This window comes from Maylandia zebra, linkage group LG2, assembly GCF_041146795.1.
Source record: "Maylandia zebra isolate NMK-2024a linkage group LG2, Mzebra_GT3a, whole genome shotgun sequence".
NCBI classification, from domain to species: domain Eukaryota; kingdom Metazoa; phylum Chordata; class Actinopteri; order Cichliformes; family Cichlidae; genus Maylandia; species Maylandia zebra.
Window position 1 is genome coordinate 4,484,730 of NC_135168.1, and position 25,510 is coordinate 4,510,239.

The 25,510-nt window shown below is 42.6% G+C and overlaps 2 protein-coding genes across 9 annotated transcripts in view; both read right to left on the bottom strand.

Moving 5' to 3' along the window:
• Positions 1-25,510, bottom strand: part of LOC101474584 (ankyrin-2) — a 93,830-nt gene that overhangs the window by 4,385 nt on the left and 63,935 nt on the right. For 6 of the 8 annotated variants that reach the window (XM_076888469.1, XM_076888455.1, XM_076888460.1 and 3 more), the window contains 8 exons: positions 23,697-23,729; positions 23,462-23,483; positions 17,010-21,536; positions 16,468-16,545; positions 16,203-16,334; positions 15,949-16,086; positions 15,495-15,729; positions 15,072-15,132 (listed from right to left, as the gene is read on the bottom strand). In XM_076888469.1, the coding sequence (XP_076744584.1) occupies positions 15,072-15,132; positions 15,495-15,729; positions 15,949-16,086; positions 16,203-16,334; positions 16,468-16,545; positions 17,010-21,536; positions 23,462-23,483; positions 23,697-23,729 (5,226 nt within the window). The remainder of the gene's footprint in view (positions 1-15,071; positions 15,133-15,494; positions 15,730-15,948; positions 16,087-16,202; positions 16,335-16,467; positions 16,546-17,009; positions 21,537-23,461; positions 23,484-23,696; positions 23,730-25,510) is intronic. The other 2 variants (XM_076888444.1, XM_076888451.1) reach the window with 2 other exon arrangements.
• On the bottom strand, positions 353-7,061 carry LOC143420383 (uncharacterized). The gene is made up of 2 exons (XM_076888474.1): positions 2,583-7,061; positions 353-2,189 (listed from the first exon to the last, which is right to left on the bottom strand). Exons 1-2 carry the CDS (start codon positions 6,879-6,881, stop codon positions 1,266-1,268), a joined length of 5,223 nt encoding a protein of 1,740 aa, XP_076744589.1. The 5' UTR covers positions 6,882-7,061; the 3' UTR covers positions 353-1,265.

Here is a 25,510-nt window from a genome sequence, read left to right on the forward strand (position 1 = left end):
AGCAAAAAAACCAAAAATGTGAATCTAAAGTCAATGAAATTGTAAAGGACCAAAGTTTCTAGCTGACTCTCTGAAATATGACGTTCTGCATTAGAGGAAAATGAATTTGAGCCGAGTGTATTATACAGGATTAATCTGAAAAGCTCAGGCTGAAAAAGGAGCAGCAAAACTATCCACTAAACCTTCAACAGGCCACAGGCGCACTGCACTGCACGCAGTCATGCTCGTTTACCTGAATGATTACTCTGCGTCGGACCACCCTGGTGGTCAGTACATCCTCCTCTGAGCTATCAGAGGACAGCATCCCTAGCTCCTCAGCTATCTCCTGCACATAACCAGCATGGGTCAACATAGCATGGGTCTAAACAGTGTCTACAGTTAACTTCTGCAGCCACAGGTCTCTGTGCAATGCTGTGAAAAACTGAGTACACTGTTACTGCTTCCACAGGAATCAAGAGGGTAAGTAGCAGTAGCAGGTTCTGCTAATCAAATGCATGTGAGCAGAAGTCTACAGCATTCAGGTGAGCATCAACACAAGCAATGAACTCAGCAATGAACTGCCCAGATTGTTGGCCAGAAGTTGTTGCTGTCCATCAATCTGACGTCCAAACAAGTCAAAGTGGAAACATTGTTAGCAGGAGTTAGAGGCGATGAGCTGCACTTGGCCTGGGTACGTGCAGTCAGTGTAGGGAAGTCCTGAATCCCAGAGTCAAATGAAAGGCCACCTGTACCGAAGACGCTACTACTACTGAAGAACAAAGGGGGGTCTGAAGTACTCCCACAAATCTGCAACAGAACGGCTAAAAAATAAAAGACTCGAGCTGGGGTAGTAGTCCAAAGACCAGAACTCAACTCTTTACCTTAAGAGAGCTGTGCATAAACAAAAGCATAACTGCACTGCCCCATATGACTGTATCCTTCATAGCTAAAGGAAATTCTTTTTGCATATATTTAAGGGGGGGATTATCTGTACATGTGAGTGGGATGAACTGCAACAGGCAGAAATCAAAGCAAACAGGTGCAAATGTCTCTGTTAAAGACTCCTTACAGCAGCTCATGCATTTCAGCAACAGTTTGAGATACTGCAAACAAACAAACCCCAAACAGCACACTGGTGTGAGGAAGAAGTGTTTGTGTTATGACATTTGCAATATTTCTAATATTTATGCACACAAAAGCATTTCAGTGTCTTTTAGTCTCCAAAGTACCGACTGCTTGTTTGTCTCTTGATTTAGGAATGCAGATCCACAGCACTGTGCTCATGCTCAACCTCTTACCCGTCCCAGGAAGTCATCATCGTCATAGTATTCTGCCTGATCTCTGGAAGGGAGCTCCTCCAGTACAGGGAGCCCACTGTCTGTCTGATACGCCTCTACATCATAAGCAAATTCAGGAAGACTTTCGCTACTGGTAGAGAAGAGATTTCTATCTTCTGCCCGCAAGAAGAGCTGGTTTGCTTGAGTAGCACGCTGAAGGCCAGTATCAAGACTACTCCCAGGTACTGGTGAAGGGGGTTCAGAGATATGATAGGTAATCACATCTTCTGGTTCCGAAAAGTCAGAGAAGGCTTGTCTGCAGTCAAAGAACTCCATATCTGAATCAGAGTGCTGTGGAGATTCAGAGCCCTTGAAGTGCTGCTTTACTGGGACATTCGGTTTACCTAATTCAGATTCGGACGCTTGTTTCTCTCTAGTTCCTGTGAGGACCTTCTTAAAGTCTGGTGAAAAGTCTTCGGTGTCTCCAAGGGTTTCAGACTCTTTCTTAGTCAGAGCTTGGCTCTCAAGCTTAGCTGACATAGAGTCGCTGAACACTGACAACAGGAGGCTCCTGTCATTCAAGGACACTTGGCTACAGTCAGGAGCTCTCAGATGTTCTGGAAGCATTGCCTGGTAATCTCGATCAGGAGTTGGCGAGGGTGAAAAGTGCTCACTAGATTGTGCTTCCTTCAGGGACAGCTCCCACTCAGAGCACCTGTGGGATGCAAATGAAGCCTTCTCACGTGAAGGCAGAATTGGAGTAACAGCTCTGTGAGTTGTGTATGTGCTGTGTTCAGGTAGCTGTAGAGGGACTGATGCCATCAGCTTGTCTTCACCAAAGAGCACACCTATGTTACTGCTCTGCTGTGTAGCAGACTGAAGCTGTGTGTCATCGTCTGTTTGAAACCGTGTTTCCTTTGGTGTCTCAGGAGCCTGGAAGTGAAATTTCAACATTATCTCAGTAGCTAACTAAGAATACCAGAGGGTGAGCTTTAACCATGCAGACAAAGCCTTTTTTAATCCAGAAAAACAAAGCAAGTTTAGTCTGAGTTTAGGGAAATAGGTTTACTGCTTAGAAACGTGCAACAGACTGCAAAAAGTGCCCCTCAATAAACAACCGTCTGTCGTCAGACAAATGAACTGAAGGGAATAATTAGTAGCTCACGACACATCCCCAGCATTAATGCACTCCATGTTGTTGTTAGTTCAGCAATGTATTTTCCTTTTTTTGTCACACAGTTACACTTTTTTATGTCCAAGTGACATAAAAGGTTACGTTAATGAAAACTAGTTACTCTCTGCTGGATTTCATGCTTTCAGTCTTACCCTTTGAGAGGCTAGCTTGGTCTTTAGATCATCAACACTAACAGGCTGGGTCTTCTTCTGCTTTCCTTCACCATCATTAACATGTGAGTCTTCCTCACAGATGGTGGTTTGTAAAGTTGAGAAGTTTCCAACCTGGGATCCGGGCTCCATCCATTCTTTGTATGACTGAAATTCTGGTTGTAATTCTTTCATTTCTTGCCACTTAGGATGTTCTTCACCAGACTTATCCCCAATTTGAATTACTAATGGTGACATCGCTATTGGGCTTTTGATAAGTAACGATGAAGATGGACCAGAGTCTAATTCCTCCTCTGATTCCGCAGTTTCAGGGCTCAAAGGTCGCGAAATATCATTAATCCAACAATCAACAGGCAAGGCCACAAACTCAGAGTCTGATGCAAAAGAAACCGGAGAAGATGATCTATCTACTGGAGTAGCATTCATAAAATAAGATGACAATATTCTCATAAATTCAGGTACCGGTGAGTCAGGTAACAGTTGTTCAAACTCACCGAGAGACGACACAGATTCAGGTGAGGATGGTCTGTCACTACCAGCAACTTTTGATGATTTGACAATCAACTCGTACTCTGAGTCTGAACTCTGTGATTCAGTTGACGATGACTCACAAATAGTGCTGTAAGCCTCCAACGACTCTGTAAACTGAGGGATGGGAGAGTCTGGAGACAGCGGCCTGTTCTCATTGAACTCTGGCATTGATTCTGGAGATGATGCTCTTTTGTCAGCCATGTGTACGGCAGATTCAAATGACACAGGTATGTATTCAGAGGACTCAGAGGATAGTGGCCTGTCTGTCTCGTTTTGATCATCAAACAGTGGAACTTCCACAGATGATGGTCTGCATTCTACAAAGTCAAAGTCTAAATTCAGTGGCATATGATCTGAACCCAATGCTAAAGGTGACGATGATGATCTGGGAAACATTACACATTCTGACAATGCCACTGTAAATTCTGGTACTGGAGAATCTGGTGAAAGTGGTCTGAACTGACTGACTGATGTCACAGGTCCTGGTGATGGTGCTCTTGCATCTAACACCATGACTGCATTGGGGGACATGGAGGATTCTGGTGAACCTTCATCCTGTGTTTCTGCCTCAGGCAATTCAAATATAGACTTTCCCTGTCTGTATGGAAGTGCTCGTGAAGAGAAAATGTGTTCAGTCATAGGTGGAAGTGACTCTGCCTCCTCTGAATTTTTATCCTTTTCTGTCCGATTTTTGTCATCTGTTTCACTTCTCTCGTAGTCTATTGTGCTGTCAACAAACTGTGTAAACCTTTTTTTACTATGCAAAGTTTCTCTGGCACACTGAAGATGACTTGCTTGAGAACTTGGACTCCATCGCTCAGCATCATCAGCGAGATTATACTCAGTTACCATAATTAGTGATTCTTTAGGGTCAGGTGGGTCTTTTGATTCATTTAAAGATGATCTGGATGCAAGTATTTCCTCCATATCTAATACTAAAGATTCAGGTGATGTTGTTCTTTCTCCCGTACAGAATGGAGCTGAAGCCTGGGATAAACTGTCAGAATCTGAAAAGTCTAATGGTGACATGTTTCTCACACACGTGAAAGTTTCCACAAAACTCTTTGTGAAATCGGGCACTGGTGATTCAGACCCCAGGAGTTCGTCATATGATCTTTCGGACTGCGCTGACAATGCTCTCTTGGTAGTGACTCTTGCGTTAAATGGAGAATATGTCAGATCACAGTCCAGATCTGAAAACAATGATGATAATGATTCAGAGGATGAGCTGCCATAAAGTGTTCCTGCTGCTGGAGCCTCAAAAACATTTTGTGCAAACCAAGGGAGAGGTGAGTCTGGAGAAAGCTTCTTGTGTTCATCAAATGACTGAGTAGATTCTGGAGATGCTGATCTAATGTTTCCAAGTAGCACTAATGTCCCAGGAGACATGGGCCTGTATTCTGGTATAGATTCAACAGAGAGCGGCCTTTCTTCTGTTTCTGATTCTACTGATTCAGGAGAATCTGGTCTGTTCTCAACACAGAAAATTGTGGACATCAAAAAGTCCCTCACAGCGTACTCGACATCTGATTCGATGGATTCAGGAGAGGATGAGCGATACCCAACATTTACAATGACGTGTTCTGGCATTCCTGGTGTGTAATCGGGTATTGGCGAGTCTGGTGACTGCACTTGGTACTCATCTCCAGATGCTACCGAGCCAGGTGAAGAGCATCTCATGTCATGAACTAGTGAGCTTAAACTTATAAAAATATATTCATCGTCCGAACATGTTGACTCATGAGATGCCGATCTTTGTACAAAGACATTTTTGGGTACTCTAAACAGTGTTTTCACAAAGTCAGGTACAGGTGAATCAGGTGAAAGTTTATCTGATGATAGAGATTCAGGAGAAAGTGGTTTACCAAGTGTTGGGAGGTCTATTTTTAGGTCTGAAAGCACTGACTCAGGGGACATGGACCTTAAAGCACTGTGAGACTCACGAGGTAACTGAATGGGTGAGGCAGGTGAAAGGGGTTTACAATGATCTTCTGACTGAGTTGAATCAGGAGATTCTGCCCTGTCCTCAAACATCTGTAAAATCAGAGGAGCATATTCTGTTTCTGAAGCCACTGATTCAAGTGACGATGACCCGTGAGCTTTGAACTCAACATTAGTTTCTGGCAAACCCCGTCTGAAGTCAGGTACAGGGGAATCAGGAGAAAGACTTGTGTATTTGCTCACAGATGGTAAGGATTCTGGAGATGAATGCTGGCCTTCTGGGACCGTAAGAGAATATAACTCTGTTTCAAAATCAGATAACACAGATTGAGGTGAACAAGACCTGAAGTCTGTATATGATATTGATGATTCTAGATCTGGTCTAAATTCAGGAATTGGTGAGTCTAGTAAAAGTTTAAACTCTGATGCAGCTGATTCAGAAGATTCGGCTCTGTCCTTAAAAAGCCCTGTGGCACACAAATCTCTCTCTGAATCTTCATCTGAATATACTGATATGGGTGATAAGGGCCAGTGTTTGACTTCTAACATAGTGGTGTACTGGGGTAGTGGAGAGTCAGGAGACAAACATCTGAGGTCAGACACATCTGACTCTGGTCTGTCCTTAACATCAGACATCTGTGAAATCAAAGGAGCATATTCTATTTCTGAAGTTACCGATTCAGGTGATGACAACCTGTGACCACTGGCATCAACACAAGAAAGAGTGGAATTTGGTAAATGACCTGATTTGTTTAGAGAGCCACTTGATTCAGGAGAAGATGATGTGACATTTGCCATTAGTGATACAGGTGAGGAAATTCTATACTCTGATATAGAGTCAAAGGTCAAAGGTTTCTCTTCAGTTTCTGATTCTAATGATTCTACAACAACTGGCCTATCTTCAGTATCAAGTAAGCGGTTAGCTAAAGATGAATACTTAACATCAGACATAACTGTTGATCTAAACTCAACAAACGATGGGTAACGTTCAGCTACTCCTGACATCACCTGAGGTTCAGATGAATCTGGTGATTGAGTTTGACTTTCGTCTCTAGATACGCCTGAATCAGGCGATGGAAGTCGGCGTTCATCTGTCATTGATAAAAATCGACCCTCTTCAAATTCTAAATCAGAAAAACAAACAGATTCAGTTGAACTGGACCTGCATTCAGCATTCGAAACACTTGGGGGCTGAAATATAAAATGTTTGAATTCAGGTATAGGTGAATCAGGGGAAAGTGTCCTAAATTCATTTTCAGAATCTGGTGTAAGTGATCCCCCCTTCACCTCAAAAAATTGCATGTCCAAAACTTCTAAGTCATTGTCCAGCATGAAAAATGTAGGTGATGATGACCTACTTCCAAAAACTAACACACCTTCTTCTATATCTGGGTTAAATGGTGGTGGTAGAGGAGAGTCTGGAGATAGAGGCCTAAACTCATTAATGGATGCCCTTGAGTCAGGAGACCATCTTCTTATTTCGGTCACTAAGTCTTCAGGTGACATGGGCCTATATTCCATGACTGACTCTGGTGAAAGTGGCCGCAATTCAGTTTCTGAATTGAAAGACCCTGGACTGCCAAGGATGCAGGACTCAGCAGGACTAAATTCTGATGAAACTGAAGGTTCAAAAAATAAAGCAGAAAATTCCTTCTCTTCCACATCTGAATCGAGTTGAATACATTCTACATTGGTCCCAGTATCATCAACTATTTCAGCTCTGTTTACAAAACTTTCTCCTACATAATGAGGATCATACAGCTGACATATCATCTGGTGTGCCCTAAATGTTTCATCAGCTGCTGACATCTTGTCTTCAAGATTGGAAGCTGATTGAGGTGAGTCTGTTCTCTCATTTGTAAAGACCACTGAAGTTGAGAAGCCATAATCAGTATGTGAAAGCAATGACTCTGGTTTGGAGGACCTATATCCAAAGGCAGCTGTGTGCAATTCAGGTACAACAGGTCTGAGGTCTTGTAAGGGGGAATCAGGTAAACATGGAACGCTTCCATCTGCAGATATTACAGAAACATGTGATAAAGGCCTCCTTTTGTTGTGGTCTAATCCATCAGTTGACACAGCTGATTCTGGTAAAGATGAGTGACACTCTGAAATGTTAGAAAAGTAAGGGAAAATCGGAGGAACTGGGGAATCCGAGCACATGCCTTTCAAAGAATCTGGAGAATCTGTAATTTCCTCCAGCAACAAAGACCTGTTTTCTGACTTAGAATCAGGTGACAATGGTCTGTCCTCTGAATCCTCCAGAACATACTCAGTTTTTGTTCCAGCATACTCAAAAAACCCAGTTTTACTTGTCTCTCCGACATAGTGATGATCATGTATTTGAGAACTTAGCTTCCAAAATTCAGCACCATAAACAATTTTATCGATGGGCACTTTAACCTTCTTTAAGGACTTACCACTACCAGCAGTCTCTGTAAACTCTGTGATTCCTGATTCAGGAGATTTGGGTGTCTGTTCAGTACAAGTTATGTCTACACTTGATTGTTGAAGTAGTGACTTAGAAAGTAGTAATTTATGATCACTAATTGAAATTGATTCAGTAAGGCCTGTTTCAAATGTCGGCATTGGAAAGTAACCACTGTCTTCTCCAGAAATTTCAGAATAAAGAGATGAAGGTCGAACTGCAGAGCAAAATGATAGAGCTGAGTACTCATTCCTTGACGAAAGCAAAACGGGTGATAAGGGTTTTCCAGGAGTAGCTGTAATGGCACATAGCGGCATGTCTTCATCAACAGAATCTGGAGATGAAGCTCTGTTTTCAGAGAATAATGGTTCCAGAGAATCAGACCCATACTCTAGATCAGAGCAGAGTGAATCAGGTGATGAGGACCTTTCCATTGTAGCTGTAACATAACCTTCTGGCAAAGCTACTTTAAACTCTGGGATGGGTGACTCAGATGTAAGAGCCATGTCTTCATCAACAGAATCTGGAGATGAAGCTCTGTTTTCAGAGAATAATGATTCCAGGGACACAGACCCGTATTCTAGATCAGAGCAGAGTGAATCAGGTGATGAGGACCTTTCCATTGTAGCTGTAACATAACCTTCTGGCAAAGCTACTTTAAACTCTAGGATGGGTGACTCAGGTGAATGCGGCCTGTCATCATCAACAGAATCTGGAGATGAAGCTCTGTTTTCAGAGAATAATGATTCCAGGGACACAGACCCGTATTCTAGATCAGAGCAGAGTGAATCAGGTGATGAGGACCTTTCCATTGTAGCCGTAACATAACCTTCTGACAAAGCTACTTTAAACTCTGGGATGGGTGACTCAGATGTAAGAGCCATGTCTTCATCAACAGAATCTGGAGATGAAGCTCTGTTTTCAGAGAATAATGATTCCAGGGACACAGACCCGTATTCTAGATCAGAGCAGAGTGAATCGGGTGATGAGGACCTTTCCATTGTAGCCGTAACATAACCTTCTGACAAAGCTACTTTAAACTCTGGGATGGGTGACTCAGATGTAAGAGCCATGTCTTCATCAACAGAATCTGGAGATGAAGCTCTGTTTTCAGAGAATAATGATTCCAGGGACACAGACCCGTATTCTAGATCAGAGCAGAGTGAATCAGGTGATGAGGACCTTTCCATTGTAGCTGTAACATAACCTTCTGACAAAGCTACTTTAAACTCTGGGATAGGTGACTCAGATGTAAGAGCCATGTCTTCATCAACAGAATTTGGAGATGAAGCTCTGTTTTCAGAGAATAATGATTCCAGGGACACAGACCCGTATTCTAGATCAGAGCAGAGTGAATCAGGTGATGAGGACCTTTCCATTGTAGCTGTAACATAACCTTCTGACAAAGCTAGTTTAAACTCTGGGATAGGTGACTCAGATGTAAGAGCCATGTCTTCATCAACAGAATCTGGAGATGAAGCTCTGTTTTCAGAGAATAATGATTCCAGGGACACAGACCCGTATTCTAGATCAGAGCAGAGAGAATCAGGTGATGAGGACCTTTCCATTGTAGCCGTAACATAACCTTCTGACAAAGCTAGTTTAAACTCTGGGATGGGTGACTCAGATGTAAGAGCCATGTCTTCATCAACAGAATCTGGAGATGAAGCTCTGTTTTCAGAGAATAATGATTCCAGGGACACAGACCCGTATTCTAGATCAGAGCAGAGTGAATCAGGTGATGAGGATCTTTCCATTGTAGCTGTAACATAACCTTCTGACAAAGCTAGTTTAAACTCTGGGATGGGTGACTCAGATGTAAGAGCCATGTCTTCATCAACAGAATCTGGAGATGAAGCTCTGTTTTCAGAGAATAATGATTCCAGGGACACAGACCCGTATTCTAGATCAGAGCAGAGTGAATCAGGTGATGAGGACCTTTCCATTGTAGCCGTAACATAACCTTCTGACAAAGCTACTTTAAACTCTGGGATGGGTGATTCAGGTGAATGCGGCCTGTCACCATCAACAGAATCTGGAGATGAAGCTCTGTTTTCAGAGAATAATGATTCCAGGGACACAGACCCGTATTCTAGATCAGAGCAGAGTGAATCAGGTGATGAGGATCTTTCCATTGTAGCCGTAACATAACCTTCTGACAAAGCTACTTTAAACTCTGGGATAGGTGACTCAGATGTAAGAGCCATGTCTTCATCAACAGAATCTGGAGATGAAGCTCTGTTTTCAGAGAATAATGATTCCAGGGACACAGACCCGTATTCTAGATCAGAGCAGAGTGAATCAGGTGATGAGGACCTTTCCATTGTAGCCGTAACATAACCTTCTGACAAAGCTACTTTAAACTCTGGGATAGGTGACTCAGATGTAAGAGCCATGTCTTCATCAACAGAATCTGGAGATGAAGCTCTGTTTTCAGAGAATAATGATTCCAGGGACACAGACCCGTATTCTAGATCAGAGCAGAGTGAATCAGGTGATGAGGACCTTTCCATTGTAGCCGTAACATAACCTTCTGACAAAGCTACTTTAAACTCTGGGATGGGTGATTCAGGTGAATGCGGCCTGTCACCATCAACAGAATCTGGAGATGAAGCTCTGTTTTCAGAGAATAATGATTCCAGGGACACAGACCCGTATTCTAGATCAGAGCAGAGAGAATCAGGTGATGAGGACCTTTCCATTGTAGCCGTAACATAACCTTCTGACAAAGCTACTTTAAACTCTGGGATGGGTGACTCAGATGTAAGAGCCATGTCTTCATCAACAGAATCTGGAGATGAAGCTCTGTTTTCAGAGAATAATGATTCCAGGGACACAGACCCGTATTCTAGATCAGAGCAGAGTGAATCAGGTGATGAGGACCTTTCCATTGTAGCTGTAACATAACCTTCTGACAAAGCTAGTTTAAACTCTGGGATGGGTGACTCAGATGTAAGAGCCATGTCTTCATCAACAGAATTTGGAGATGAAGCTCTGTTTTCAGAGAATAATGATTCCAGGGACACAGACCCGTATTCTAGATCAGAGCAGAGTGAATCAGGTGATGAGGACCTTTCCATTGTAGCCGTAACATAACCTTCTGACAAAGCTACTTTAAACTCTGGGATGGGTGACTCAGATGTAAGAGCCATGTCTTCATCAACAGAATCTGGAGATGAAGCTCTGTTTTCAGAGAATAATGATTCCAGGGACACAGACCCGTATTCTAGATCAGAGCAGAGTGAATCAGGTGATGAGGACCTTTCCATTGTAGCTGTAACATAACCTTCTGACAAAGCTAGTTTAAACTCTGGGATGGGTGACTCAGATGTAAGAGCCATGTCTTCATCAACAGAATTTGGAGATGAAGCTCTGTTTTCAGAGAATAATGATTCCAGGGACACAGACCCGTATTCTAGATCAGAGCAGAGTGAATCAGGTGATGAGGACCTTTCCATTGTAGCCGTAACATAACCTTCTGACAAAGCTACTTTAAACTCTGGGATGGGTGACTCAGATGTAAGAGCCATGTCTTCATCAACAGAATCTGGAGATGAAGCTCTGTTTTCAGAGAATAATGATTCCAGGGACACAGACCCGTATTCTAGATCAGAGCAGAGTGAATCAGGTGATGAGGACCTTTCCATTGTAGCCGTAACATAACCTTCTGACAAAGCTACTTTAAACTCTGGGATGGGTGACTCAGATGTAAGAGCCATGTCTTCATCAACAGAATCTGGAGATGAAGCTCTGTTTTCAGAGAATAATGATTCCAGGGACACAGACCCGTATTCTAGATCAGAGCAGAGTGAATCAGGTGATGAGGACCTTTCCATTGTAGCTGTAACATAACCTTCTGACAAAGCTAGTTTAAACTCTGGGATAGGTGACTCAGATGTAAGAGCCATGTCTTCATCAACAGAATTTGGAGATGAAGCTCTGTTTTCAGAGAATAATGATTCCAGGGACACAGACCTGTATTCTAGATCAGAACAGAGAGAATCAGGAGATGAGGACCTTTCCATTGTAGCTGTAACATAACCTTCTGACAAAGCTACTTTAAACTCTGGGATAGGTGACTCAGATGTAAGAGCCATGTCTTCATCAACAGAATCTGGAGATGAAGCTCTGTTTTCAGAGAATAATGATTCCAGGGACACAGACCCGTATTCTAGATCAGAGCAGAGTGAATCAGGTGATGAGGACCTTTCCATTGTAGCCGTAACATAACCTTCTGACAAAGCTACTTTAAACTCTGGGATGGGTGATTCAGGTGAATGCGGCCTATCATCATCAACAGAATTTGGAGATGAAGCTCTGTTTTCAGAGAATAATGATTCCAGGGACACAGACCCGTATTCTAGATCAGAGCAGAGTGAATCAGGTGATGAGGACCTTTCCATTGTAGCCGTAACATAACCTTCTGACAAAGCTAGTTTAAACTCTGGGATGGGTGACTCAGATGTAAGAGCCATGTCACCATCAACAGAATCTGGAGATGAAGCTCTGTTTTCAGAGAAAAATTGTTTCAGAGACACAGACCCGTATTCTAGATCAGAGCAGAGTGAATCAGGTGATGAGGACCTTTCCATTGTAGCCGTAACATAACCTTCTGACAAAGCTACTTTAAACTCTGGGATGGGTGACTCAGATGTAAGAGCCATGTCTTCATCAACAGAATCTGGAGATGAAGCTCTGTTTTCAGAGAATAATGATTCCAGGGACACAGACCCGTATTCTAGATCAGAGCAGAGTGAATCAGGTGATGAGGATCTTTCCATTGTAGCCGTAACATAACCTTCTGACAAAGCTACTTTAAACTCTGGGATGGGTGACTCAGATGTAAGAGCCATGTCTTCATCAACAGAATCTGGAGATGAAGCTCTGTTTTCAGAGAATAATGATTCCAGGGACACAGACCCGTATTCTAGATCAGAGCAGAGTGAATCAGGAGATGAGGATCTTTCCATTGTAGCTGTAACATAACCTTCTGACAAAGCTACTTTAAACTCTGGGATGGGTGACTCAGGTGAATGTGGCTTGTAGTCATCAACAGAATTTGGAGATGAAGCTCTGTTTTCAGAGAATAATGATTCCAGGGACACAGACCCGTATTCTAGATCAGAGCAGAGTGAATCAGGAGATGAGGACCTTTCCATTGTAGCTGTAACATAACCTTCTGACAAAGCTACTTTAAACTCTGGGATGGGTGACTCAGATGTAAGAGCCATGTCTTCATCAACAGAATCTGGAGATGAAGCTCTGTTTTCAGAGAATAATGATTCCAGGGACACAGACCCGTATTCTAGATCAGAGCAGAGTGAATCAGGAGATGAGGATCTTTCCATTGTAGCTGTAACATAACCTTCTGACAAAGCTACTTTAAACTCTGGGATGGGTGACTCAGGTGAATGTGGCTTGTAGTCATCAACAGAATTTGGAGATGAAGCTCTGTTTTCAGAGAATAATGATTCCAGGGACACAGACCCGTATTCTAGATCAGAGCAGAGAGAATCAGGAGATGAGGACCTTTCCATTGTAGCTGTAACATAACCTTCTGACAAAGCTAGTTTAAACTCTGGGATGGGTGACTCAGATGTAAGAGCCATGTCACCATCAACAGAATCTGGAGATGAAGCTCTGTTTTCAGAGAAAAATTGTTTCAGAGACACAGACCCGTATTCTAGATCAGAGCAGAGTGAATCAGGTGATGAGGATCTTTCCATTGTAGCCGTAACATAACCTTCTGACAAAGCTACTTTAAACTCTGGGATGGGTGACTCAGGTGAATGTGGCTTGTAGTCATCAACAGAATCTGGAGATGAAGCTCTGTTTTCAGAGAATAATGATTCCAGAAACACAGACCCGTATTCTAGATCAGAGCAGAGTGAATCAGGTGATGAGGACCTTTCCATTGTAGCTGTAACAGAACTAGCCTGAAAGATCCTCAGTGAGTGGGAGGAATCCGATCTAAACATGTTGCAAAAATCTGATGGTAAATCAGCAGCTTTATCTTCAACAGGGTCTTCTGAATCAGCTAGAGAAGATTGCGGCCTGGTTCTATAAGAGTGGCAGTTTGCCACCCCTACATACTGTGGGTCACAGATTTGAGACATGAGCTTGCAGTGGTCTGCATCAAAAGCTAAACCACAGACTGGTATAGAATGTTGTGTTAAAGATGAAGATTTGTCCTGACGTGGTGAAAATACCAAAAACTCGTTCTCTACATCAGCACTTTCATAAGCTGCTGTTTCAGGCATTTCAACATTTCCCTCTTCTACACTAACTGCTGTTTGAATCACCAACAGCTGCTCATTATCACTTACAGAGCCAAGAGAATCAGGAGATACTGTTCTTTTCTCAAAAAGCAATGGCATAGCCTCATACTCGGTATCTGACAGCATAGATTCTGATGATGATGATGATGAGTGGTAATGAATGGTAACAGGATGATTCACACATGATACATATTGTGGTATGGGAGAGTCTATGGACAAGTCTTCATTTAATGTCACAGACTCAGGGGAGTACGATCTAATATCTAACATTGCTGAGTCTGGAGACATTGGCCTGTATTCGGTTAGTGACTCTGGAGAAAGCGGTCTTTCCTCAGTACCAGAAAGTGAAATGATAACCCAGTTGCCAACATATTCAGATACTAACTCCATTGGTGTTGCTGGTTTGTTCTCATTTTCAGGTACATTCTGTCCGAGTGACAGCATGTTTTCAAAATTATCCTCATCATCAAGATGACCAGTCTGATTTGTATTTTGGGTTTCATTCATGCTACTCGTGAATTTCACATCAAGACTGCCTGTATAAGGAGTGTGGTGCACATCACTCTGAACCACAAACTCTGAAATGTCTTTATCAGCCTTTGTTTGCCTGTCACCTGCATGAACCTCATTGTTCCTGACTTCTTGCTTTGTGTAATCAGGGGAGTAAGCTGTAGGTAATAAAGACACATCCTCACTATCTGAATCCACAGTCTCAACATTGCCTCCATACAGGACCTTATAAAGTCGGCATGAAACTTCATCCATGTGTTTTGGGGCCATTTGTTTTGCTTGTGTGCTTTCTGTCATCAAATTGAGGGGATAAGAAGGGAGTACAGTAGTAGGTTGAGTGGGAAGCATTTTTTCACCAGCATGTTGTTGTGTAAGGCGTAGTTCTTCATCAGTTTCTGTAAGTTCCATCAACAGTTTCTGAAAGTCTTGCTCCACTTGCTCACACTCGATCAAACTGTCTCCAAAATCAGTCATTGACAACGGTCGACTTTTGCATACACCTGTCTGAGAACTGTCGGATGTCTCTGCCCAAGGCAATGGTGACAAATGATGAGCTTTGTCTCCAGAGTGGGGTCTTTGCAGACACTCTAAGCTCCAATCCTCTCCTCCCTCTGCCCCCTCATCTTCAGCAGCCCCTTCATGGTCACATCGTTCAAAAGTGGGGAAGGTGGACGTTGGGGTAACTTGGGCACATAACTTGGGTGCCCCTTTGTACATGGGGTGTAGCACATGGGATCGGAGATTATAGGGAGAGGTGCAGTACAATGTGAAGAAAGGACTTACTTGTTTAAAACTGCCAGTTTGTACCAAGTCTGTCATTTCCTCATATGTTCTTTGTGATAAGCTGCAAAGAAAAGAAAATGTAGAAATGCAGTGCTGAGACAAATGACCAAAATAACCCAGTATCGGCCTAATCGCTCATATTACTGTAAAAGAATATATTTCACAAGTTGAAGGAAATTAAACCGACAATATTTAATGCATAGTAGTAAAAACCGTATTAAGTTTGCAAATCTGTGTCAAAACGATCACTAAAAAGAAGTAATAAAGGAAGCATCTTAGCAAACTGCTTTTAACCTTAGCAATGTGTTCCTTGTTTCTCTCTGTTGATGTGCAGAACAGTTGCAGAACATGTGCACGGCTGTCAATAAACAACTAGATAATGTGGATGGGGTGACATTAAACGAAGCATTCAGAGTAACTCACTGTGTTGTTTCCATCTCTTTTTGTGGCTTGTCTTTGTGAACAGTTCTAAGAAGGCCTGCTGCTGTGGAGTCTGTCACCGGTCGTCCTGTTGTCTCGTGAAGTGATGACAAACTGGATGAAAGGTCTTCTGCTGACACTATGGGAACCTGTTGTCCTGAGCGTGGACTCTTTTTTGCAGCCTCTGTACGCTTGCTGATCCTGGGGCTGTCAATGTCTTCATGAAGAGCAGCGAAACCTGATCGGGCACACAGGACAGGAAGGGAAATTTTAACCTCTCAACAGCCAACAGCTCACGGTCATATCACATTGAACAGAAGTTAAATGTATTTTAGCCAGTTTACTAGATTCTAGTAAACGTCTAGTAACTAGAAGACATCACCTAATCTCGTGCATGAATCTTACAGTTTTCCTGTTTTAGTATTGTATACTCAAAGTATTTGGTTAGCTTGTGCACCTTCACTATGGTCCTGTGCTATGGTCCACTCGATTTCTGCATACGTATGTGAGGTTTCTTCTTCAGACGTCCTGCTTTCAATAAGGTGAACAATATCCATTCGATTGATCTTTGTCAGTCTTTTGATAAGTGTTGCTTCTGTTGAAACAGAATAAAAGTTTCACTTCAAAGCTGACAACAAGATTTCTTTACTTATTAAGTAAAAAGCAATAATTCTGAGAAATGTGTACCAACTACAGGAACTAAACACTGGCCTGTGGCAAGATTTCCCTCCCTCTCTGTCCAGACTTTCAGAAGAGCATGGCTTTGGTCTTGAAGTGAGTTGGGGTTTCCAGTTCTTATCTCATTGATCCTCTCCTCACTGAAGTCAAGCTCCTGTGCTAACTCTGTTGGCGAGAAGATGATACAGTAACAATCGTGAATATTTGAAGATACATTTGAATGTCTGGTGTATCTTGAGGGCCTGCCAACTATGCATTGAGCTTGAGCGCTTCATCGCCGTGATGAGGTGTCACTCACCCGTCCAGCTGAAGCCAAGGTGGTCAGCTATAATGGCCAACCGTTGCTCTTTTCTCTCTGCTTCATCCTGTGGATCTACTGCAAATACCACCAGACAGCCATGAGCGGTCAGAACCGCAATGTGTTCCAAATGATATGTTCACAAATATTAAAAAATAAAACACCTTCACTGGCTTTCTTTTTTGTGTTCTACTAACGATGTCTTTACATAGGATTAATTAAGGATCCAGACCTATACCCTAGAGCATGATGTGTCATTTCAATCAATTGTTGCCATTACACTTAATTGTTCTGGATATTATTAGTCACATTTTAATCTTTAAAGTTATTTTCACAATAAAGCCTTTAAGTCAATCTTGAGATTTTCAGCACACATACAAGGAAAGTGAGACATCATTACAAACAAAAACACAGCTCAAGCAACATGTTTTCCTTTTTACTTCAAGAAGACATAATCACAAGAGACAGAGAGGCAGCACCTTTAGCTATCGTACTAATGAGGCACAAGAGATAGAGAATAGCCCCTTAAACTGGGGGGATACCTTGACTTTGGACTTTATCGTCTGGGATTCGCTGCATCTGTGTCTCAACAGGTTCGTCCCACAGTGGTCTAATGGGAAAGATGTCTCCTGAGGGAGGGAAATGTTCTCTTTCTATGACTAAAGGATCAATGAGACTGCTCTCGTCATCTGAGATGGTGGCCGCAACCTCTTGCTCTCTGTCTGCCTCTGCCAACCTAGCCACCAGTTTTGCTGCTTCATCACTTATCTCTTCAAAGAACTCAACGGGCTCTTTATAGGGCTCCCTTTTTTCTTTAGTGGGTGTTGTTGAATGTGACGACTGACCGCTTTTGCCTCGGACTGGCAATCTGGACTGAAAACCCTTAGATTTTGCCGCCTCAGCACTCAAAGGACGACCCTGTTCTTTTTTAGATGACCTGGGAGACTCCCCCTCACAGAAACTCTTGGCTTTGGAAGATGGAGTCTTGGTTTTGACATCCACAGAGGGACCTGCATCTGTCTCAGATTTTCTCCTTGTATCCTTTTTCACAGGGACCTTAAGTTTTTTGTCTTGGTTATTTTCAGCACGTTTGACAGTAGAGTCAGGCTTCATCGTGCTAGCTTTAACTGGAATTCTAGATTTAGATTCAGAAGTAGAGATGGCCTCTTTTTTAGGAGTGCTGGAAGGGGAAACTGCATGAGATGGAGAATGAATTGTTGATTTACCGCGGCCTTGAGAAGAAGTAGGCTTAGCTGGTGCTTTGACTGGAGTCTTTTTAACACTACTGGAAGCGCTTTGTTTGGATTTTCCTGTTGTTTTGGGGGCTTCTATTACTGACTGTGGTTCCTCTGGAGAAGAGTCAGAAGACTCTTCCCCTTGCTCAGAGTAAACTGATCTAGTGATAGTAGTATCTGCTGTCTGTACATTTGTTATCATTTGACCAAGGGAACTTGTGTCTAAATCTAAGGATCTTTCAGTTATCTCTGCTTTCATCTCTAGAAGTTCTGGGGATGTCCGATCTTTCTTTGTAGGTTTAGCTGAAGCTGAAATGCCCATTTTGGGGATTTTAGATTTGGAGGCATCAGCTTTGCAGCTTGGCTGTTCATCTTCAGGCGAGGACCGAAGCTGTGAATCAGCTGTTTCTTCGGATTGCTCACTGTTATCAGTCTTAACCTCTAGTGTTAAATTGAGACCAACTTCCGGTTCTGCAGCAGATCTTTGACTCTCTTGTCTGGGCTCTTCTAAGATGGGCTCCTCTAAAGGCTGTTCTCCTATCTGGAAAAAGGCAAAGCCAACAGCCTCTTCCTCGTAGCTTCTCTTTGTCATGTCAATAGCACCACTGCGGGTCATCTCAAAGAGCTTCCCTTCTTGGAATAGAAAAGGATTGGGCTCACTGGTGGGAGTGCTCTCTTCTGTTGGTGTCCTACCAGGTGTGGTGTCTGGAGACTGACGGTCAACAACCAGATTCAGTATCTTCTGTTCCTCCTCTTTTACGCGAGCTTCAAAAGTGGCATCATCCTCCCGCATTGCAGACCAAGACTCGGTATCTACCCTTGCAGTGACACCTTTGGACTCGGTCCTGGGAGGTTCCAGTGTCTCGTCATCCTCCTCTGTGTCATCGTAGATACAGACCTCTGGTTTAAACGTTTCCTGTGTCTTACTTGTAATAACAGTTTCACAGAGTCCGGCCTGATCTCCTTTAACTTCATCTGTGACATTACTACATCTTTTCAGCACACCTGTCTGTGGCTCACTAATCTCTAACTCTTCACCATGCGTATCATCTCCTCTACTTTCCCTTGATTTCCTTAAGCTTTCTTCCTTTTGCTCATCAGTCCTATTTTTAGTATTTGATGTTGATGCCTTTGTGTTGCTATTGGCTTTATTGGCTTTTCCAGATAATGGGCAACTTTCTTCTTTTTTCATTTGGGATTTTGAATGATGCTGGTCTGAGACAGAGTGAGGTCCCTCTGAGGTGACACTGGTTGATGATGTGCTCTTGGCCTCTTTGCTGTGGCATCCATCATTCAAACCTGCTGAAAAAGGAGAGGGAGGTTGTACTTTAATAAGGGGATCAACAAAAAGAGCTAATTTTGAATCCTCTGTGGGTGTACTGAACCCACATTCACTTTGCGATAGCTTCTCACTTTCACAGCTGTCATCCCCTATTTTGGCATCTGCTGGAGAAAACAAATCTTTTCTAGACTTCGTTTTGCTCTTCACGTCTTGTTCCATTTCATTAAATGTTTTTATTTTGGCTGCCATCTTAAACATCTCTTCCTCAGGAGTGATCTTTCTCCTAGCTTCGTGGCTGTCTGATGCATTATCTTCTTCTGGGTCTTCAGGGATGACAGCCGGTTTTGATAGAGCAAAGAGGAATGAATGATCAGGGGGTTTGGGGTTTACCTCATAACTTACCTCTTCAGAACTAGGGGTGTCAGGGGAGAGGGGGCTCTTACCAGAACTTGTCATCTGAGACGTCTGCTCACAACTGTCATCATCAGCACTAGCCTCATGGTCTCGAAGAAGCCTACTGGGCACAGTTTCCTTGGGGAATTCTGCATCTTTGGGAGGCTCTGGATGGCTATAGGATTTGCTAGGTGGACCTAGTGGGAAGAATGGGCAGCTTTTTAGCTCTACAGGACTGCTCTCTAAGGAGTCATGAGGAGGTGATTCCTTAGTTGGGCTGGGTTCAATAGAGTCTGGGGATTTGTGGGAGGAATTTTCTTCCATGAGAGGACTACCCTCTAACGAGTCTCTGTGGCTTATTGTTAAAGAGTCATCAGCTAACGGACTGAGAGCATCTGGGTCTTGTTTTAAAAGTAAGTCTAAGCTTTCGTGATGCTGAGACGGGGATCTAGGAGCTGACGACCCAACTAAAGACAATACTAGCTGATGATCGGGGCTTTCGTCATCGCTAAGAAAAGTTTCTATAGTCTCTGAAATTCTTTTTGTAAGCTTTTGTGGTTTTGACTCACTCCTCTTAACAGATATAGACTCACTTGTAGTGTGGTCATCTGTAGCCTTGCTGGAAGAGACAAGGAGGGTCAATTCTGTAGAGAGTTGGTCACCAGTGGTCCCTATACCAGAATCCCCACACTTCTCTGTGTCTTTACTCTCTTTCTTTACTGTTGTGGCAGCTGGTGCCAAAGTTGTAGAGGTTTGCTTTACAGTTTTGGGAGAAAGCCCTAGACTTTCAGGGCTTGTGCCCGGAGTGGCTAGACCCTCATGTTTGTAACTGTCCTCAGAGCTCAAATGAGAGGATCCATTTCCAGAACTTAGGGAGTCTGCCACACCCTCATGTTTAAAGCTGCCAGAGCTATCATCAAGGCCACCGTTTCCAAAGTCTACAGTGTCAGTTAGCTCTGAATCAGCAGAGGGTTTTGTGTCTTTGTCTTGCTGACTGATCAGTTTCTTTTGGGGTTTGGAATCCAATGACACTTCTCGCTCTTGAGGGACGTGTGAAGCTGCTGCTTTTGTCGTGGATTTTGTGTGGATAGTTTCAGATTTAGTGCTTTTTTCTGATTTGGATGAAGAGGATGTTTTGAGCTGAAATAGCCCCGACTTTCTCTTTGAGGGGTCTTGACCCGTTTGGAATGCTTGCATCAGCTCTTTAACTGACATGGTCTCTTCAAGTTTTTCAGAATCAGCTTTAGGGGATTTATGCGGGGCCTGCTTTGACTTAGTGGTTTCTTTGGCTTTTGGGGAGGATTTGCTCATAACAGGCAAATGCGTAGGTTTGCTTCCAGTGACCTTTTTGCTCTTTTGCTCTGCCTCCACTTTCTGTTGTAAGGCTTTGACTTTGTCCTTGATTGATCCGATGGGAGTTTCTTCAATCACTGGGGATACAGGGGATGCTGGGGCCTTGGCTGTGGGCACGCTTAGACGACTCCCTGTTTCTGTCGATTCCTCTGTCTTCCCCTGGTCTTTTCCCTTCCGTCTCACTGGCTTTTTAACATCACCAGTGGTGGGTTTGTCATGTACTTTGGTTGGAGTGGTTGGTTTTGTACTTTTGCGTAGCACAACATCAGTGAATCTTTCCTGGAAACTTGTCTCTTTTTTGGCTTTAACTTTAGAGCTTATTGGTACATCCAGCAGGTATTCTTTAAGGTCACCACTGTCCTTGATGGCTTTAGGTCTGGGAGTCCCTCTGTTACCTCTACTTTCCCGTAAGACGAGCTCTTGATTTTCTAAAGCTGCCATCTTTTTGGCTTCTTCTATCTCACTGTCTGAGAGGAGAACCCATTCCTCAGCCATTCTAGCTGCTTTCGCTGCCTCCTCTGCCACCTCACCCTCATACGTTCCACCCCTCAGTATTTCACTGACTTTCTCTAGGTCCTCTTTGACTTTCTCTAAGTCTTTTTCCATTGTTTCTAACGCTTCTCCAGAAACTTCCTCGGTCCCTTTCTCTAGACCACACCCTCCTAAGGAAGGGGATTTCTCAGCGGAGTCTGCAGTCAAGATGACAGTCATTTTGATCAAATCTTGTTTCATCTCTGACACGTCGGATAGAAGATCTGGTTCTCGAATCAGCTCTGATTTCAGGACTGACGTCTCCGTCTCTTCATCTTCCATACGGAAGAAGAACAAGTAAGGAGTAAAGAAAATTAAAAATTTAAATGAAAGGAGACAGACATTGGAGAATGTGGTCAGGACAAGATTGGAGCACACCGCAGGGATCATAGGACAACAAACTCACAATGGTTTCTACTGTACACCAGGGAATCAAAGGAATTAGGCTTGTAGTTTCATATGTCTGTGCTGTGATAAAGCAAATGCTAAACACATACCAATGGGAAAGGATATGAGCAGGAAATAACTTGCTTTTCCACTTGCATCCACACTCACAAGACAAAAATACAGATCAAAACTGGAACTGATAAAAAAACTAGCATGTGACAGAGAAACCTACAAAACAATGAAAACCAAAACAAAACATATGAAACAGAAACAACATCAAAACATCTCAAGATTGCTCAGATGTATGGGAAATGTCACTAACTCTATGAAAGAAAGCCAGTGATAATGTAAATGGCGTATGAGGATTTGCCATGTTTAGCTCTATTGCAAAACTAATATATTTTATTTCAATTCAAGCAGGAATGAAGGAATTCTATTTCACTCCATTCTGCTTTTGACTAAATCAGCATTTGGAAGACAACCGTAATGAAAACTCACAAAAAAAGAAACAGAAGCAAAAAACGGTGACATACAGAGCAAACAAGATGAACTCTCACTAAGAAGACGGTACGTATAATCACACAGACACACAGCACACACATTCATTTGTAAGTATGGCAAGTTATTTCCATGCAAAGTAAAGGGAAATGATGATGGAGAGGTCATAGAGAAGAGTGATGAGAAAGTTGGTACTTAGTTGCTTGTCTTCTTTCAGTAATGTGGTGAGTTCTGGGCCCGTTCATTTAGCAATTCCAGTTTTTAAAATGTCAGTGACACTGATACTGTGTGAAAGTTGAAAATACAGACGGTCCATAGAGTTTTACTCAATAACACGTCCTTTAGAAACGTAACGCTAACAAATATGGGTTGATTTGTTAAATGTATCTAATTAACATGTTTTGTGACTTTTTCCTGAATGTTCACATTACCACGAGACAAGCCATGGTGGAGGGGAGAGGGGGAGGAGCCTGACTACACTAGTAGCCAACTTCAGGAACTTAGAGCATATGATACCAGCACAACATGGCACAAACTGCACCACAAAAACAATACTGGGAAGAAAAAGGAAGTTCAGAATTAGGAAGGTGGAGTCTGGATGTGCTTCACTCATGGCGAATCACATTTTGTCCTTTCTCCTTTTAAAGGTGATTTGTTCTGTTACTGTATAATGGCTACAGTCATTTAACTCACATCCCACAAGCAGCTGTGAATCATGTTACTGTTGAGAGTCTCTTTTTGATCTAACCAGTGCAGAACGAAGTGTGGAAATGCAGAGTAAAAGCCCAAATTATGCACAACACAACAGTAGCTGCACTTCTCCACCCACCTGGCCAATCAGGGCCAAGTGCAACCACATCAGCAACCACGATTATGACAGTGTTAGCGCTACGCTGGCTTTCAGGCTAGCACATAGATAGAAATATATGTATATATAGGCCGTCACATAAACATCACCACAGTATGAATGAAGATCATATTTATGTACATACGTAAGTTGCATTGTTTAACTCTTTCTTCGTATCTCCAATCTCGCATTGTAAAAGAATGAAATTGGATTAAATTGAAACAATGAGGTGTAAATCATTACGAAACAAGAAAAGTAGAGAGAAACATAACTTTGAAAAGATGGACTTCAGGGTGAATGTGTATGAGTCTGGTTATTCCTCTGCATTCTCAGTACTAATGTTAGACTTATTCATACCATTTACACCAATATTATTTTGATTAATAAATATATGCATTTTTATCAAAGAGCAGCAACCACGTTAGTACAAGTTGCAGAGCAAAGTATGTAAGTAAAAGTACGTCTTACATTTCTCGAGCAGTCTGTTGGTCTGAAAAAGATCACATGGAAATACAACAGTTAGGATGTTTTGACCGCTGCACGTGCTAATTATTTTAACTATCACTACACCTATTACTGAGGGAAAGAGCACAGATAAGCTAAGTCACTGCTGAATCACAGTCTAAACTACAGACAGAGGCAAAGACAGATTAGTGGAGCTAATGGGAAGACGAGGGAAATGAGAAGCGCTGGCTGCTTTTACCTCTTCCTCTTGTTCTTGGTCTGAATCAGACTCCTTTGGGGAACAAGAAGCAGCAAGAAGCAGAACGATGTACAAATAGAAACAAGAGCAGTATTAAGGTCAGACAAAGGGCAAACCAACGGTTACCATAGCAACAAAAACAAGAGGTCAGTGTGGATGTCAGTGAAAGTCAAAGTGGTCTTCAGAGACGGACTAGGTAAATATATTACACGTGTGCTACAGCTGTGCTCAGACGTTGGGCATGGATGTTATGGTCATGTTGGGCTTTTTCACTGGGGGAATAATTCTGCAACATAAATCTTTAATTACTTTATTTTGGATTCTTTCTAATCCACACAGGCTCACAGTTATAGATGCATATTTGGTACCTTTGACCAAAAGCATCTGCCATAATTCTGTCTCTCCTTGGCCAAATTGAGTTCATTTAGCGGCTGTCTGGGATCTGGGGTTTGAACCTCACCAGCTTCTGTCATTGTGGCCAAAAAACATGTGCAGCTGCAAATTTCAGTCACGATTACAGGTGTCAGTTTTGGAGCAGGGGGTTCGTTCTTGGTGAGTCCACGGTGAGCCCTCCCGTCACTGTGGACAGGGACACTGGAACGCCTGAGCTTTGGTGCTAGATTGTCCCTGATCATTAGATTTCCTGTCATAGTGTCACACTTTGGGTCTTCTAGCAGATCTGGACAAAGTGGTGATAAATCGAAATAACTTGTGCTTACATACAGTTGTTTGAACTGATGATTATGGGAACTGTAGCTGTTAGAAATGTTGGCAGAGACCGCCAACGTGCTAATGCAAAACTCTCCCTGGACTTCCTCGTTGCTCTGAGGATCGGTCTGTCCAGTGAGAGCTGCCAGATAAACCCTTTTCATGCTGGAAAAAGAAACTACCAGTTGTGGAGAATTATAACTACCAGAGTTATTATTAGTCTTAGTTTGTCATTTAGCTTAGTGCGAGTTAGTTTGGAGGGCGGGTTTGTGCCTTTGTTTTGTTTGAAAATGTTTCTTTTTTGTTTAGTTTCCGTGTTAGTCTTTATTACTTATTATTTTATTTATGACAAACACTAGAGGTAAGATTTTATTCAGTTAGTTTTAATTTTGTTAAAGGGTGAGGGGATATTATAACTAAAACCTTTCTTCACATGTAGTATCTGTTTTAGGCTTAGAGCCTACATCACTCTGACTGCAGAGCCTTCAGCAGCACACTCATATATTTCAGTCTGTATGCACAGTTTAGTCTCTCTGTGGATTAAAGAAAAGCTAAAGTAACCTTCTTATTTAAAGCCATTAAACATGTATTTTGTGCCTTGGAACAAGAACATAAAATGACCGTGACATTCACGCCCATGATAAGTCCAGGCACACTGCTGACCACAGCTGTTTATGCAAAAACAAACATATTTCACAGGGCTTTAACATGACACCACACACTGTCCACAGTGTTAAAGACAGTTACTATTAATCTTTGAGTGCTTAGAATTATATTTAGGACACCAACTATGAAAATAATTTGGATTTCATTTAAGTTGAGGGAGTTGATCAGTGGGACATTAGCACATAATATGCAACGTTCCCTCTAAGCTGCGCGTGTGCAGTTGTGCACTGCTGGCAGGTCTCTGCACACAGAAAACAATCGAACCTTAAGTTAAAATGAAAACTTTAATGATTCTGTTCTGCAGTGTTAGTCAGTGACCGGCTGCTCCCGTATGGGATCAGAACGAGGCCACCTTATCCCGTAGTCCAGCCAATCACGCGATTCACATTCGTATATAGAATAGAATAGAATAGAATTCAACTTTATTGTCATTGCACATG

What these genes read in the sequence shown, in the direction of transcription:
- LOC143420383 (XM_076888474.1), bottom strand. Translation starts at nt 6,881, where the DNA reads ATGTCAGCAGCTGATGAAACATTTAGGGCACACCAGATGATATGTCAG. An exon ending in CCAAGCTAGCCTCTCAAAGG is followed by an intron (nt 2,190 to 2,582) that starts GTAAGACTGAAA and finishes TTTCACTTCCAG; the next exon opens with GCTCCTGAGACACCAAAGGA.